The 14534-nt window shown below is 44.5% G+C and overlaps 1 protein-coding gene across 1 annotated transcript; it reads right to left on the reverse strand.

Moving 5' to 3' along the window:
- Positions 1 to 10417: 10417 nt before the first annotated feature.
- Positions 10418 to 13760, reverse strand: LOC109785860 (probable indole-3-acetic acid-amido synthetase GH3.7). Its single transcript, XM_020344450.4, has 4 exons — positions 13332 to 13760; positions 12467 to 12568; positions 11525 to 12360; positions 10418 to 11127 (listed from the first exon to the last, which is right to left on the reverse strand). Exons 1-4 carry the CDS (start codon positions 13676 to 13678, stop codon positions 10532 to 10534), a joined length of 1881 nt encoding a protein of 626 aa, XP_020200039.1. The 5' UTR covers positions 13679 to 13760; the 3' UTR covers positions 10418 to 10531.
- Positions 13761 to 14534: the final 774 nt, after the last annotated feature.

The following is a 14534-nucleotide window of genomic DNA, read 5'->3' on the forward strand; positions in this document are numbered from 1 at the left end:
CTCAAAGAATGAACTAATATAAAAAAATGAACTAATAGCAAAAAAAAAGAAGTAATAGCTAAAAGATTGAACTAAAAATAATCAATTAAAATATTCTGTTATCATCAACTAAAAAAACTATAATATTCCTCAATAGCAAAAAGAAAATCAACTAAAAAACTTTTATAAAACTCTAACAGCAAAAGGAATCAACTAAAAAGCTTTTATAAACCTCTAGTATTTTTTAAACTAAAATTATATAAAATTTATGCAACTAAAATTATCAAAGTATTTTCTGTTCAAAACATTAAAAGGCAAAAAGAGTTTTCATAGAATCAATAAAAAAAGAAAAAAAGGAAAGAATATAAATAAGTAGAAACAAAATGAACTTTAATGAAACTCTAATAGAAAAAAGAATGAACTAGAAAACTTTAATGAAACTCTAATGGCAAAAGGAATCAACTAAAAAGTTTTATAAACCTCTAGTATTATTGAAACTAAAGTTATATAAAATTTATGCAACTAAAATTATCAAAGTATTTTCTGTTCAAAATATTATAAGCAAAAAGAAAATAAATAAATAAGTGGAAAATAAAATAAAATAAATAAGTAGAAAGGAAATAAAATAAATAAGTAGACAAAATAAAATAAATAAGTAGAAACAAAATAAAATAAATAAGTAGATAAAATAAAATAAATAAGTAGAAACAAAATACTATAAAATAAAATAAAATAGCAACAGTAAGTATTTTTTTGTAAGTAGAAACAAAATAAAATAAATAAAGCAACAAGGAAAACATAAAAGCTGCCACCTACTGGGCCACCACGGCCTGAATACGACTAGAAACCCAATCATGGGCCAGGATTCAGGCCCGCAACAGGCCCAGTAGGCCCACAGACACACAGTGTACGGTTAGGCCCGAAAGCCTGCAATTGAGAGGAGCTCAAGAGGGTGGGCGCAACAGCGCTTATAAACCACTCTGGAGCTCTCTCAGCTAGCAAGGTGGGACTAAACTTTTTACGCGGGCAACACATGGCCTTTGGTCCCGGTTGGTGGCACCAACCGGGACTAAAGGGGTGCATTGGTACCGGTTCGTGGCACTAACCGGTACCAATGCCCCCCTTTAGTCCCGTTTGGTGCCACCAATCGGGACTAAAGGGGGCATTGGTCACGGTTGGTGCCACGAACCGGGACCAATGCTTCGTGTATATAAGCAAGACTTGTTAAAATTTTCACTTCTCGTCTCGCAGTTGCCGCCCCGACGACGCCGACGACATCGACGCCGCCAGGCTGCCGCCCCCGTCCGCCATCTCCGTCGTCGCCGTCTCCGTCGTCGTCGTCGCCCCTGCCCCGGCCTCGCCGCACCCTGCCCCGACCTCGACGCGCCGAGCCCTGCCCCGACCTGGCCGCGCGTTGCCCCGACCTCGCCATCGCGCACGCTGAGCGCCCTGCCCCGACCTCGCCGCCGCTCGCCTGCACTATGAGCCTCACCACGCCGTTCCCCCTCCTCTCCCCCTTCCGCCCCGCGCCTCAACGCCGCCGCCCGCCCCGACGCCAACGACGAAGGTCCTGTTTTCACATATATAGATTTTTTTTGTTCATATTGTAGTAGTAGTAGATGATGATGATGATGATGATGTATGTATGTTCATATGCAAAAGTTAGGATTTTTTTTCTGTTCATAGATTTTTTTGGGTGATATTATTGTAGAATATGCAAATGTTTGTATGTTCATATGCAAAGAATATGCCATTTTTTATGATTTTTTTCTATTGTAATTTTGTTCATATAAATTTTATTTTTTTCATAGAATTTTTATTGTTTTTTCTGTTGTAATTTTGTTCATAAAGTTTTATGATGAAAAAAAACAAGAAGAAGAAAAAAAGGGAGGAGGAGAAGTTTCGTTTAGTTTTAGGATTATTTTAGTTTATGTTTAGCTTAGGAAGAAGGAAAAGAAAAAGGAGAAGAAGAGGAGAAATAAATAAGAAGAGGAAAAAAGGAAAAAAAAAAGAGGAGAAGAAGAATTCTATTTTTTCTTCTTCTCCTCTTTTTTTTCTTTTTTTTCTTCTTCTTCCTTTTCTTATTTTTTATCGGGTATGTCGTTATCGATATACCCCTCCCCGATAACTTCGACATGAGGGGAGGGGGGTCGATATACCCCCTCCCCTATAACTTCGACATGAGGGGGGGAGGGGTCGCCGAGGGTTCGAGGGCCGAGGGACGGGAACTAGCTAGGGTAGAGGGTCGAGGGTCACCGAGGGGTCGAGGGTCGCCGAGGGTTCGAGGGTCGAGGGTTCGAGGGTCGTCGAGGGACCGAGGGTTACTTCGTTGCCATGTTCGTACCATCATGCGCCTGTTACTTTCGCCTAATGATGAAGACATGGTTTTGTTGAATCCTTTGACACTAGACAAACGTGACATGAGGGGGTCGAGGGTCGGGAAATAGGGTACGTAGAGGGTCGTGGATCGCCGAGCGGTCTAGGGTCGAGGGTCTGGCAATGTGCACAAGTTGATCCAAACCCTAGAAGCGCTGCCGAGGCCACTCAAATTTACCAAGTTAAAAGAGCGTTGTCGTCGAGGCCACCCCAAACCCTTGAAGCGTTGCCGAGGCCACCCCAAACCCTAAAGAAGCGTCGAGGCCACTAATATGATTCCTTGTTGTGATTAGCTAGCTAGGTCTACGTTTGCCACTAATATATCCATCTATCATGTTTGTATAATAATTGCCATGTTGTAATATTTGCAGAAACTATGGAGCACGGCCGACACGAGGACGTAGAATAGGTGTTGGGGGACATAATCGCAGCCGGAGGTGATGTCATGTCGTATCTCAACGAAACCGATGGTCTGGAAGGAGAGGGTGAAGCTGGCTACGGTTATCAAACAATGGAGGAGGAAGGACATGATAATGATGGCTCCGGTGACCGAATGCCGGTGCAAGAAGGAGACCGTGATGACGACTCCGGTGACCGAATAGAGTCCGGCCAGGTGTATATATTAATTAAGCCTGTGCTGACTAGCTAATTGATGCATTCATTGTTTTGGTATGTACACATATTAACTCTCGTCTTTCTTCTTTTTTCTAGCCCTCCGGATCGAGCACAACTTCGGTAAAGAAACGAGGCCCGAAGAAAAAGTTGCGCTCGGATGAAAGGTTCACGATCACAGCAATCGCGCGCGATGACCAACCAATTGAACATCCGGACCAAGGAAGCATTTTCTGCTCAGTGCGGGGTTCTTGTTAGGGACAAGATCCCAATCAGCATCCACCAATGGTATAAGCCTAAGAAGGAAGACCCTGAGGTATCTTATGTCAATGATATGCAGAAAGATGATCTTTGGACCGCGCTGAAGGCAAATTTCACCCTACCGCCAGAGGAGGATCCGGAGAAGCCAGTTAAAGAGCCATTGATCAAGTCTCATGCTCATAAGAAGATGGCAGATCTATTCAGGAGGTGGAAGAATGAGCTGAAAACAACGTTTGTCGACAAAGAAAAGACACCAAAATTCACCGGCTGGTATGAGAAGATCAGAGATCACTGGGACGCATTTGTGGCCCACAAGACATCGGACAAGATTAAGAAGATGTCAGCGACAAACAAGATAAATGCTGCGAAGAAGGAGCATCATCATCGCACGAGGTCAGGTGGCTACCTCAAAGCCCGGTCGTTGTGGACCAAGGCCGAGAATGACCTGCTTGATAAGGGGTCGAACCAGAGACATTGAACTGGCCAGACCGTTGCCGGACTTGGTTCTTTGGGGTTGGCGGAACCTTGGACCCTGTATCAGGGAAGTGCGTTTGGACGAACGAGCAACTACGAATACCCGTTACGAAGCTTCAGGACTATATCGCCGCAGCGCAGCAAGGGACGTTCGTTCCAGACAGAGAGAACGACGAGCTCACAATGGCCCTCGGGAATCCTGAGCACCCTGGACGGACACGAGGCATGCCAAGCTCCGTTCCGTGGAGGGCTGGGTTTCCGGATGCTGGCGGTTACAAATGCCAGGAGAGGAGCAGGAAAGTGGAGCATACCCAACTGCGGAAGCTGCACGCAAGGGTACAAGCGCTAGAGGAACGAGAAGCAGTTCACAGCAAGCGACCTGCCGAAGCTACCCCGCCATCTCAACGGAGAAGCAGTGTGGCTTCCACCGAGCTGCTTCAGCTGGAGCCTGTCTGCACGGCTCCTGGTAGCTACCCCATGGATGCTATCACGGAGTCTCAACATTGCCACCTTATGACGCAATGGCAGAACTTCAAAGTCAAGGCGGCTATCGGCTCTGTTCGACCTCCTAAACCCAGCGCAACTTTTCACTGCCGTCCAATTCCAGAAGGATATGCTAGGGTGACGGTGGACAAAATAACGGAGGGATTTGAGGACCTCGAGCTTGACCACCCTACCGGTGAAGGGGAGACTCGGCTGGGTTCTGCTCTGAAGACTCCATGCCTATGGCGGAAGGAGCTCATCAACCTTCCGAACTGGATGCCTCCGCCTCCTCCTCCTCCTCCGGCGAGTCAGGGCACTCCGCCTTCTCCTCCGCCTCCTCCTCCGGCGAGTGATCAGGGCACCCCGCCTCCTTCTCCGCCTGCGCCGGCGCGCCAGAGCAGCCAACCTCCTCCTTCTCCACCTCGTCAGCAAGGGCGGAAGAGACCCGCCGCCGCTCCGGCTGCTCCGGCGCGTCGTAGTCCTTCTCCTCCGTCTCGTAAGCAAGGAAAGAAGATAGTCGCAGCCGCTCTGTCTGCTCCGGCGTCTAGCAGTACAGCCAGAGGCGGGAGGCAATACAGATTCGGTCCATCTCTCAAGCCTCTAGAGAAGTTAACATACGAGAGGACCGTGGAGGAAACCACGAAGATCGTGGAAGCCGAAGTGAGGGACTTCTTTGAAGCGGTGAAAGCAAAGAAACATCCACCTCTGGAGGAGAAGATAGATCCGGTGAAAGCAAAGCGCACCATCGATGCCTTGAAGAAATCACCACCGTCTCCGCCGAAAAACAACTATGAGCGCATTATTGAAAGGTCATATATCGAAGCGGAGCGGTCGGGAAGTACTATCAGTGATCGAAGGTTAGCAGAACGACGAGCTGGGAAAAAATTGCCCAGCTCGGCGAACAAGCGAACCAATCGTGCCCCCCGCTCAAGGTGTCTAGCGATATCGTCGCTAATCATCCGGAGATTTTGCCCAATACCAATCTTGGAGATTACCTGCCCGACGATGTACATTATGATTTCTTGGAGGTGGACGAATACAAATACCATTACGGGAAGCCTCTCGTCAAAGATGAAAGATCTCTAACAACGATGATGCGAAGATTCCATGATTGGTACATGAAAACCTACAGAGAGTCTGGGGGAAGGATACTTTGACGCTGAGTTAAAGAGGAGCACGACGACGCTGGAATTGAACTGTTGACTCTTCCATTCGAGGAGTTCTTCCAGTTTTCAATCAAAAGGCCCTCGATAAATTAACGGTCACTTGCTACTGTCTGTAAGTACTACTTCTGTCATTAAGTCACTATATATAGCTCAGCTCTTTCATTGCATGTATATATGATTATCCTCACTATATTATGCAGATTGAAGATCGTCGAATGCAGAAAAGCATAAATCTATGACATTGCGTTCATTAACACAAATCTCATAGACGAATTTACGGTTAAGTTTAATGCCAAAGAAACCGAGGCCAACTTGCTACGATCGTTGGTAGTAAATCAAAACAAAGATAAAATATTCTTTCCTTACAACTTCAAGTGAGTGTTACTGTCTTGTGCATATTCGGTTTTCCTTATTACTCGGGGTTATAGTAATGTAATTGATGAGTTATGCATGCTTGCGCAGATCCCGCTATATTCTCCTAGAGATCAAGCTTGAGCAGGGACTTGTAACCGTCTTAGACTCGAGACGAAAAGATCCCGAGGAATATGCGGACATGACTAAAATGCTCAAGAAGTAAGTTCAATCAATCATTATCGCACCATATCGGCAACTTTGTTCATTTCCTGATATCAAGTAATTGTTTTCTTTGTCTCGCAGGGTTTGGAAACTATTGACCGCACAATCTCCGGGGCTGCTGGGGGAGCTGCGATTTACATACCCGAATGTAAGTACTACTAGCTAGCTAGTTCCGCGCATCTCGATCCCGTTGATTCTAGCTACTTTCATCAATGCCATTTATAATGCTCCATTACCAGTTTGATTGACCTCTATTTCTCGTAAAGTGGTTGTGGCAGGAACCCGGGAATGATTACTGTGGATACTACGTGTGCGAGTTCATCTACAACACGAGTTGCAAAAATAAGCGGGGCTACTCTAAAAGACAATATGATGTGCGTAAGCAATAATATTCACAATTTCATTTTATTACACCATCATTTCTGTTGAGTTTCATTAATATATATATATGTATTAACCACCTTTCTTCAAATTAGACGTGGCAGATGCGGGATGAACTCCTACCACAAGATCGCATGAACGCAATTAAAGAGGAATTGGCGGCATTTTTTCTTGATCACGCCATCAATAAAGCCGGAGAATACCATGTGGAAGTTGAGTTCAAATGTTAGAGGATTGTAAGAGATCTTATATTGTGTGTGTGTGTATATATATATATCCTACCACCCGGTGGTAGTTACCCCACATGTCTCATATACTACTATATGGGACTATATATACTATTTTATTATTTTAAATATGTTCATATACTATATCTAAGCTATTTCAAAACAAGTTACATGAAAAAATTGCATATGAGCCCATAGTTTTTGTTATATTTGTGAAATACGTACATATTTGTACGTAAAAAAGAGCATACTCAAAAAATGGTACATACTACCTAAAAATTAGTATATATAATACCTAATCATTGTTATATACTACATACTACATACTTTCGGTTTCGACATAACTACATACAACATACAAAACGCAAGTGGTGGTAACTACCACTTCTTGTAGAAAACATCTGTCATATATATAGGACGGCCATTTGGGACACCTAGGTGCCCAGGCTCCTTGTTTGTCTACCTTCGGATTGCATTAGGATTTGTGTCGTTGTAACAGGTGTAGACACTAACGGATATAACCGTTAACCGTTTGCAGTATTTAATTTGGAAAGTTATTGCAACGTACTAATTAATTCCATTTAACTATATGTTAATTAGCGGTTCCTTGCTCTAATTTGGACGTAGGCATTAATTAGGATGCATGCACCAACACTTCCTTTAAAAGATCCATATACGTGTGAAACACTAGACGCTGTACACTTTACGCATATTGCCATTGTGTCGTTTAAAAAGATTTTTGGATTTTGCCACTTTCTCTCTCCGTTGTGAGTATACGAAAAATGGTTTCTCTTTCCATAATACTTAGTTGTGTTTACGGTATACTCACAAATTATGTTAGGATAATACATATTATTTTCCGTATGTAGCCGTATTCTTTTTTGGGTATGATTCCTCTATTATCATACATCAGATACATCACGATCAGGTATGTTTTATGGATGATTTTAACGATACAAATGTAATGTATCATTTGTCGAGGTATTTAGTTTACGTACATGAATTCACACATAAAAAGGAAATAACACTTATGGGTATATACCAACAAATTTCACATTAAGTATTTACAGATATATCTTGAGTATGCACTGTTTGTTTTTGGCGAAAACTTAAGTATTCACTTACAAATATATCGGATAAGCTTGTAGGTATCAAATACCTACAATAAATCATAGGGTATATACTATAGTATTTAAGGAAAGACATCTAGTACCTAGAATAAATCGTAGAGTATCTGCAAAAAATCATAGGGTATATATATATGTGCCCAAATAAAAATCATAATATTTAAGGGAAATCATAGGGTATATATACACGTACCCAAATGAAAAAAAAAATCATAGGGTATATATTTACGTACCCAAATATGAGTTTTTCGCCATTTTTTAACAATACTATAGTATTTAAGGAAAGAAGTTGTTTATGAGGGAATCAATAACATGCCATTTTCTGGAAACCAATCGATATAGAGCAAGGAACCGCTAATTAACATATAGTTAAATGGATCTTTTAAAGGAAGTGTTGGTGCATGCATCCTAATTAATGCCTACGTCCAAATTAGAGCAAGGAACCGCTAATTAACATATAGTTAAATGGAATTAATTAGTACGTTGCAATAACTTTCCAAATTAAATACTGCAAACGGTTAACGGTTATATCCATTAGTGTCTACACCTGTTACAACGACATAAATCCTAATGCAATCCGAAGGTAGACAAACAAGGAGCCTGGGCACCTAGGTGTCCCAAATGGCCGTGATATATATATATATATATATATATATATATATATATATATATATATATATATATATATATATATATATATATATATATATATATAGCCAGTAGCGTCGAATAGATATATACGAAAACTTGTTCTTCGACCAATCTCTCCGAGAAGAAGAGGTCGATATCACTTCTCTCTGTATGCATATGTTCATGACGATCTTCTGTACTTAATGGTTTCCTTCATTTGCTTACTAGCTAGCGTGTCGAGTCCTCTCTATACGTATAGTACGTAGCGACGACCAAACACAGAGATAAGAGAGGACACTTATCTCTATTAGCTAGCTAACACAATATATGAAACACCTAAACTAACCCTACAAAAACCCCCAACCCCCCCCCCCCCCTCAGAAAAAAACAAAAAACCTAGCCCCTGAACTGCTGACGTGTGGTAGCTTATTGGTCCCGGTTGGTGCTACCAACCGGGACAAAAAGCCCCCCTGCCAGGGCAAGCCGCAGCGGCCACGTGGAGCCCCATCTGTCCCGGTTGGTGTAAGAACTGGGACTAAAGGTATAGGCCTTTAGTACCGACCCTTTAGTCCCGGTTACCTAACCGGGACAAATGGGCCTTACGAACCGGGACAAATGGCCCTTTTTCTACTAGTGGGTGCAGGAGTCTTGTACTTCACTTTCGTTCAAGGTCATGTCAAAGTTGTTGAGTTAGCGGAACAAGCTCCCAATGAGTAGTGGCTAGTCATGGGCTCTCTATGTGAACTATTCTGATGTAAAAGACGGCAAAACACGGCATCGCCAAGGATGCAGAGGGTGACTGCTAGTAGGGTTGTGGCAAGGGCTGATTACACATATGTGTGCTGATGGAGCAAGCGAGGAGAGTTGGGGAGGCATGATCAGGGCTAGCTGCTGCTTGCTGAGAGTAAGGCCATGTTTGTTTCAGCTTTGGTCTGATTTGAATCACCCGTGAATTCGCTTCATTACCAAAGCTGATTCTGCTGCCCTGTTTGTTTCAGCTTTGATCGGATTCGAATCACCTCTGAATTCCTTCACTGGCAAAGCTGATTACAATTTGAGGCGCTTCACACAATTGTACTGAAAATGGCCCAAATCTTGATCCAGCTTCACTGGAAAGCTGATGACACTTTGAGGTGCTACCGAAATTTCCAATGAAAAAAGCTGATTACACTTTGAGGTGCTTCAGACGATTCCACTGAAAATTGCCCAGATCTAGTTTCACTGCCGCAGCTGATTCGAAATAGTTGCTTGTTTCAGCTTCCAGATTCAGCTCAGTGGCAAAGCTGAATCTGGTCCTGTATCTCAAACTAAATAGCTTTTTGGTTTAGATTCCAGATTCAGCATCATTGGCGAAGCTGAATCTGGTTCCCAAAGCTCATACAAACATGGCCTAAGTTTACCATGTCCATCTTATATATCAGATCTACAGAGACACTATATTTGTTTCATTATGGTCAATGTCACTGTCTTCCTCGGCAAGGACAACAACCATGAGTGTTTATGTACTGTCAGGTTATGTACTGTTTTGTGTCATAGAAACTGGACAAATCATGTATTCGAACGGTGTCGAATGCTCGAAAGAATATTGCCAGTACGCTCATCGGGCATAAACAGCAAATTTCATAAATGCTGGGATGACCTAGGCATATGATTGAGAAGAATAACGCCATTCTTATTCCATACTTACTAGACAAGGAAGTTCAGGATTCACTTTTGTTTGAGGGAGTTCCAGAAATTTTCACTAAATGAAATTGAGCACCCAAAATCGCGGTATGTATGTGTGCCACTGACTTGGCCCAAGTGCTCCATGCTTAGGCTCCTGTAGAATAGTACCTTTTCTTTAATGTGCACATCTATGATATTTCTAGGCTAATTTTGTTATGGAAATGGCCAACATTGTTGTATCTTTTGAACTAGCTTCTTAGCTTCAAGGTACCAGCAAACAGAAGAGAAGACGTCACACGAGGCAGTGACCGGACCTATAGTAGTGCGTGCCAGTTCAAATCATGGTCTTCACCAACCTGGATTTGGTTCTCTTTCAAAAATGACTTGATGCAGAGATGAAAACATGTAGTCCTGAAAATACCGCAACTAAATACGGAAAGAATGTCACATCTTCTATCTCTTTGTTGCGCGTAGTCTCTAACCATATTTATTGCATTTCCATGGGGATTAACACATACGTATCCATACACATGAGTAAAACACTCGTCTTCTAATCAAGCCATGAGGGCATCAATCATTTCTTCACGTAATCATCATATAGAGAACCACGGGGAATTTCTTTGCTAAAGAACCTTGCCACCACCCTCTCTTCCAACACCATCATCGCTTCTTTTGACCGAATAGCCGTTGGAGTCTTGTACTGGCCCGCCGATGCGCCACTAGACACGAAGAAGTCCATCAGAGCGTCGAACGCGCCCCGCTCAAGCACCCTTATCTCAAGCGCGGTGATGTTCGCGCGCTGCCTGATTTTGCAGTACATTTGGTCGAAGCATTCTTCAACTGTCGAGCAACAATTCTCCATGACAGTTTGATCGGGGATGTCGCCAACCACGTGGTTACTCCTTGCGTTGGTTAGCTCCCAGAACAGGACGTAGTGGCCTGGCAACTTGGATATGTCTGCAATGGCGGTGCTTCCACTGAGCATGTACCCAAGAGGGCCAAGATGGAGCTCAATAGCCTTTGAAATTGCCCTGAGTAATTCCTCCTCGCTTATCTTCTCATGGTCTATGCTTAAGATGACATCATGTCGTCCCGAGAAGAGGAACAACGGCGTTGCGTTGTAGAAGCCAGTCACGGTGAGAAGGTCACCAACTCGGTACCTGTAAAGACCTGGTATGGTTTGCACATGATATATATGAAATCAAATCATAGCTACTGAACTAATAAATAATTCTTACGCAAGTTGGTTAAACACAATAATTCCTATTACTTTTCATCAATTATTATTACTATTATTGGAATCCTTTATCTGTATAGTCAGACAATGACCGGTTGCAAGCTCGGGATTACAGGGCAAGAACATTTGACTTAAAGTTTCATATTTTCTTTATTTCTTGGAACTAGAAACTTATGTAAAGTCAGCTTTTACAAAGACAATGCCCGGCAAAAAAGACTATTCTAAAAATAAAACACCGAGTGAAGTAGCGCAATATATAAAAATCAAGATACTTCAAGACTTATATAAGGAGGGGGCAAAGTGTATATGAGGAGGTCTTAGCTAGCTAACCTGCAAAGGTGGTGACAACCAGCTCATAGGACCGACCAATTTCGACATCCGCAAGATCCACAAGCTTCATCTCACCCGGATCGCCATCTCCATCAACAGTAGGAGTTTCTTCATCACGAGGCTGGATCTCAGCAAATTCGAAGTAGGCGATGTTGGGAAGCAATGCATACGACGCACGGCCGGGTGGGTCGAGAGGCCTTAGATTGACTCCGGCGGCGCACTCAGTAGACGCATAACAGGGTGAGACGATCGGCAACCGGCCACCGCAGTAGCTCCGGAGAATCGGAATGTACTGCGCCATCGAGCCGGTGACAATGGTGAGGGCACACCGTGCCCGCGGCCATAGCCTGGCGACAATCCCGTCCCAGGGCTTGGCGGCACACTCCGACGCGACCTCGTCCGCCAGTGCCGGGTCTGGCCCTCGCAGGTATCGCAGGATGACGGCGTCACGCAGGGGCGCGTGCGTTATCCGGCCACTGAGGCTGCCGGTGCGGATGTCGGAGCACATCTCTTCCCAGTTGTGCTGCAGGAACTTGATGGCTCGCACGAGGCTGTTGGCGAAGGAGGTGCCGACGTGGTCCACGGAGTCGCGGTGGAGCAGGCCGCAGAGCAGCTGGCAGTACATGCTCTGCTCGGCGTCCGGGCAAAGGATGGCCTCCATGGGGCTGGTGCACCGGTCGAACCCGCCCACCTCCTGGTCCCGGAACTGGCTGCTGCAGTAGTAGGCGGTGGTGGCGGCCTGGACGTGAAGGCCGGACGGCGTGTGTTCGACGGGGAAGGTGAGGGTGAGGCGCATCCCCATGCCGCGCTTGCTCTCCTGGTCAGCATGCAGATGCCTAGATCGAACAACGCCTCCTTGATTAGTATCTTGTTGAGATCACCAAACTTACCGGACCAAGCAAGCGATGCAATATGTAATACTATGTGCTTACACGTGCGTACATGTTCCTCACGAGTGCCTGGACGCCATAGAAGAAGAGCTTCCGGTCAAGCTCCTCCGCGGTGGACGGGAAGATCTTCTGCTTCCCACCAGACGTGCCCGAGCTGCACGCCATGACACGCAAGGAAGGGACATAAAAGTGAGTGGCAATTTAATTTGCAGTTTGTCTAATTCACATTTAGATGTTTTTTAAGGATGTCACATCTAAACTCCTACAAGTATATAATGTAGCAACAAGAAATAAAAAAACTAGGATAAAAAAAATAGACCACAAACAGAGTGGACATCAGCTTAGATGTGACATAACTATGTCACATCTAGATGTGTCCTAGATAGACCCTTTAATTTGGGTCAGTCGATCATTCTCTGCCCTTGATTTCTGATCTAACAACCAGAGTGCGTCTTCTTCCTCCGACCGTTTCTTCCTCAAAAACAGATCTCAGCCGCCTCCATCTTCTTCCTCCTGCCGCCTGTTGCCACCGGCCTGCTACAGCCGCCCGTGGCCGGTGACACTCTCGCGCCAGCCTCGCCGCCCCGCCCTCCACCCAACCGCCGCCCACCCTCGTGTTGCCGCCGCCTACGGCCATCCCTCTAACCCCAGGAATGAGCAGATTTTTTTCCGGCGAACATGCACACACCGCACCCCTAAGGTAGATCGCCGGCGAGACTGCCACCCTACCACTCAAAGATAGATCGTCGGCGGCTGCTCCTTCCTTCCTTCCCTCCGGCGAGCATGGTTCTTCTTCCAAAAATCGACTAACCCAAATTGTAAATTCAGGCGAGTTACATATAGGCTATAGCTATTATGGGCATAGAAACATGTTGAGACTTGAGATGGCCGCGCCGCACGGACACAGCTTAATTTACCTTCTGATGAGGTGGGTGATGGGCTCGGAGCAGAGGAGATTGGTGGATGACTCGCGGCCGGAGGTGGCGATGCGATCCACGTACGGCTTGATGTCGTTGTAGCCGGAGACAGGCACAAGCTTCTTGAAGGCCTCCCGGAGGTCGCCGTCCGGTGGCAAGCCGCCATCCGGGAGGAGGAGGAAGGGGCGGAGGTACTCGGTGCGGGCGTTCCGCTTGAGGATCTCTGTGAGGAGCTCTCGCTGGAGTGCCGCGGCGTCGGTGGTGAGGCGCTCGACAAAGGCACGGCCGGCGACCATGTCTGTCGGGTCGAATTCCGGCAGCCACGGCGACGGCGCCATTGCTTGCATACAGGAGCTCGGTCAGCTGGCTGGGTCAACACGATGGTTCAAGTTCTACGGTGGAGTGGATGGAGCGAAGATAGTGTTTTGGATAAGCCTGATGCATATTATATGCATAGACAGTGTTTTGGATAAGCAGATAGCTATTTAATCAGTATAAATTAACTTATCGCAGATTCGATCTTGTTTCTTTTTCTACTTCCTTCGTCGGAATTACTTATCATAAAAATGAATAAAAATAAATATATAAAATTAAAATATATCTAGATACATTCATTTTGCCGACAAGTATTTCTAGACTAATGGAGTACTATTTTTTTAAGCTAGATAACCATTCACTAGTTTTTGGATCAGATCGGATCTTCTCGAATCAAATCATGCGCCAACCTTCCCCACTCATTTGAGTTGACTTTTATTTTATGATTTTAAATAGCTCCAAAAAGTATAGCAGAGGCCGAGCTCCACAGAGCTCTTTATTTTTTTCAACGAAACTAATATTTTCACATCCATATCTATATTCATATCTATTTATATCTATATTTATATCTATATCTATACCTACTAATAAAGTAAGGTGTTTTCGCCGATTTTTTCATCCGTTCACCACCGATCTTTTTTCTACCCGAGGTGGTACTAAATTCGTATCCATTTGTCTGCTTGAAAGAGAATTTTTGTCTACGCGCTGTGGCCCAGTGAAGGCAGCCCATTTATTTTTCCACCCACGCAGCTGGGAAAATCATGTTTTTCGCACTGGGCCTCAAATAGTCAGAGTTTCGCACACGACAACCAATAATGGGCTGGTCCATTTTTCGTTTTTTCTGTGTTTTATTTCTATTTTTCTTCTCCTTTCCCTATCACTTTTTTC

Source organism: Aegilops tauschii, chromosome 7, assembly GCF_002575655.3.
Source record: "Aegilops tauschii subsp. strangulata cultivar AL8/78 chromosome 7, Aet v6.0, whole genome shotgun sequence".
NCBI classification, from domain to species: Eukaryota; Viridiplantae; Streptophyta; class Magnoliopsida; order Poales; family Poaceae; genus Aegilops; species Aegilops tauschii.

What these genes read in the sequence shown, in the direction of transcription:
- LOC109785860 (XM_020344450.4), bottom strand. Translation starts at nt 13,678, where the DNA reads ATGCAAGCAATGGCGCCGTCGCCGTGGCTGCCGGAATTCGACCCGACA. An exon ending in ATCACCCACCTCATCAGAAG is followed by an intron (nt 12,569 to 13,331) that starts GTAAATTAAGCT and finishes CATGGCGTGCAG; the next exon opens with CTCGGGCACGTCTGGTGGGA. An exon ending in GGTTGTCACCACCTTTGCAG is followed by an intron (nt 11,128 to 11,524) that starts GTTAGCTAGCTA and finishes AAACCATACCAG; the next exon opens with GTCTTTACAGGTACCGAGTT.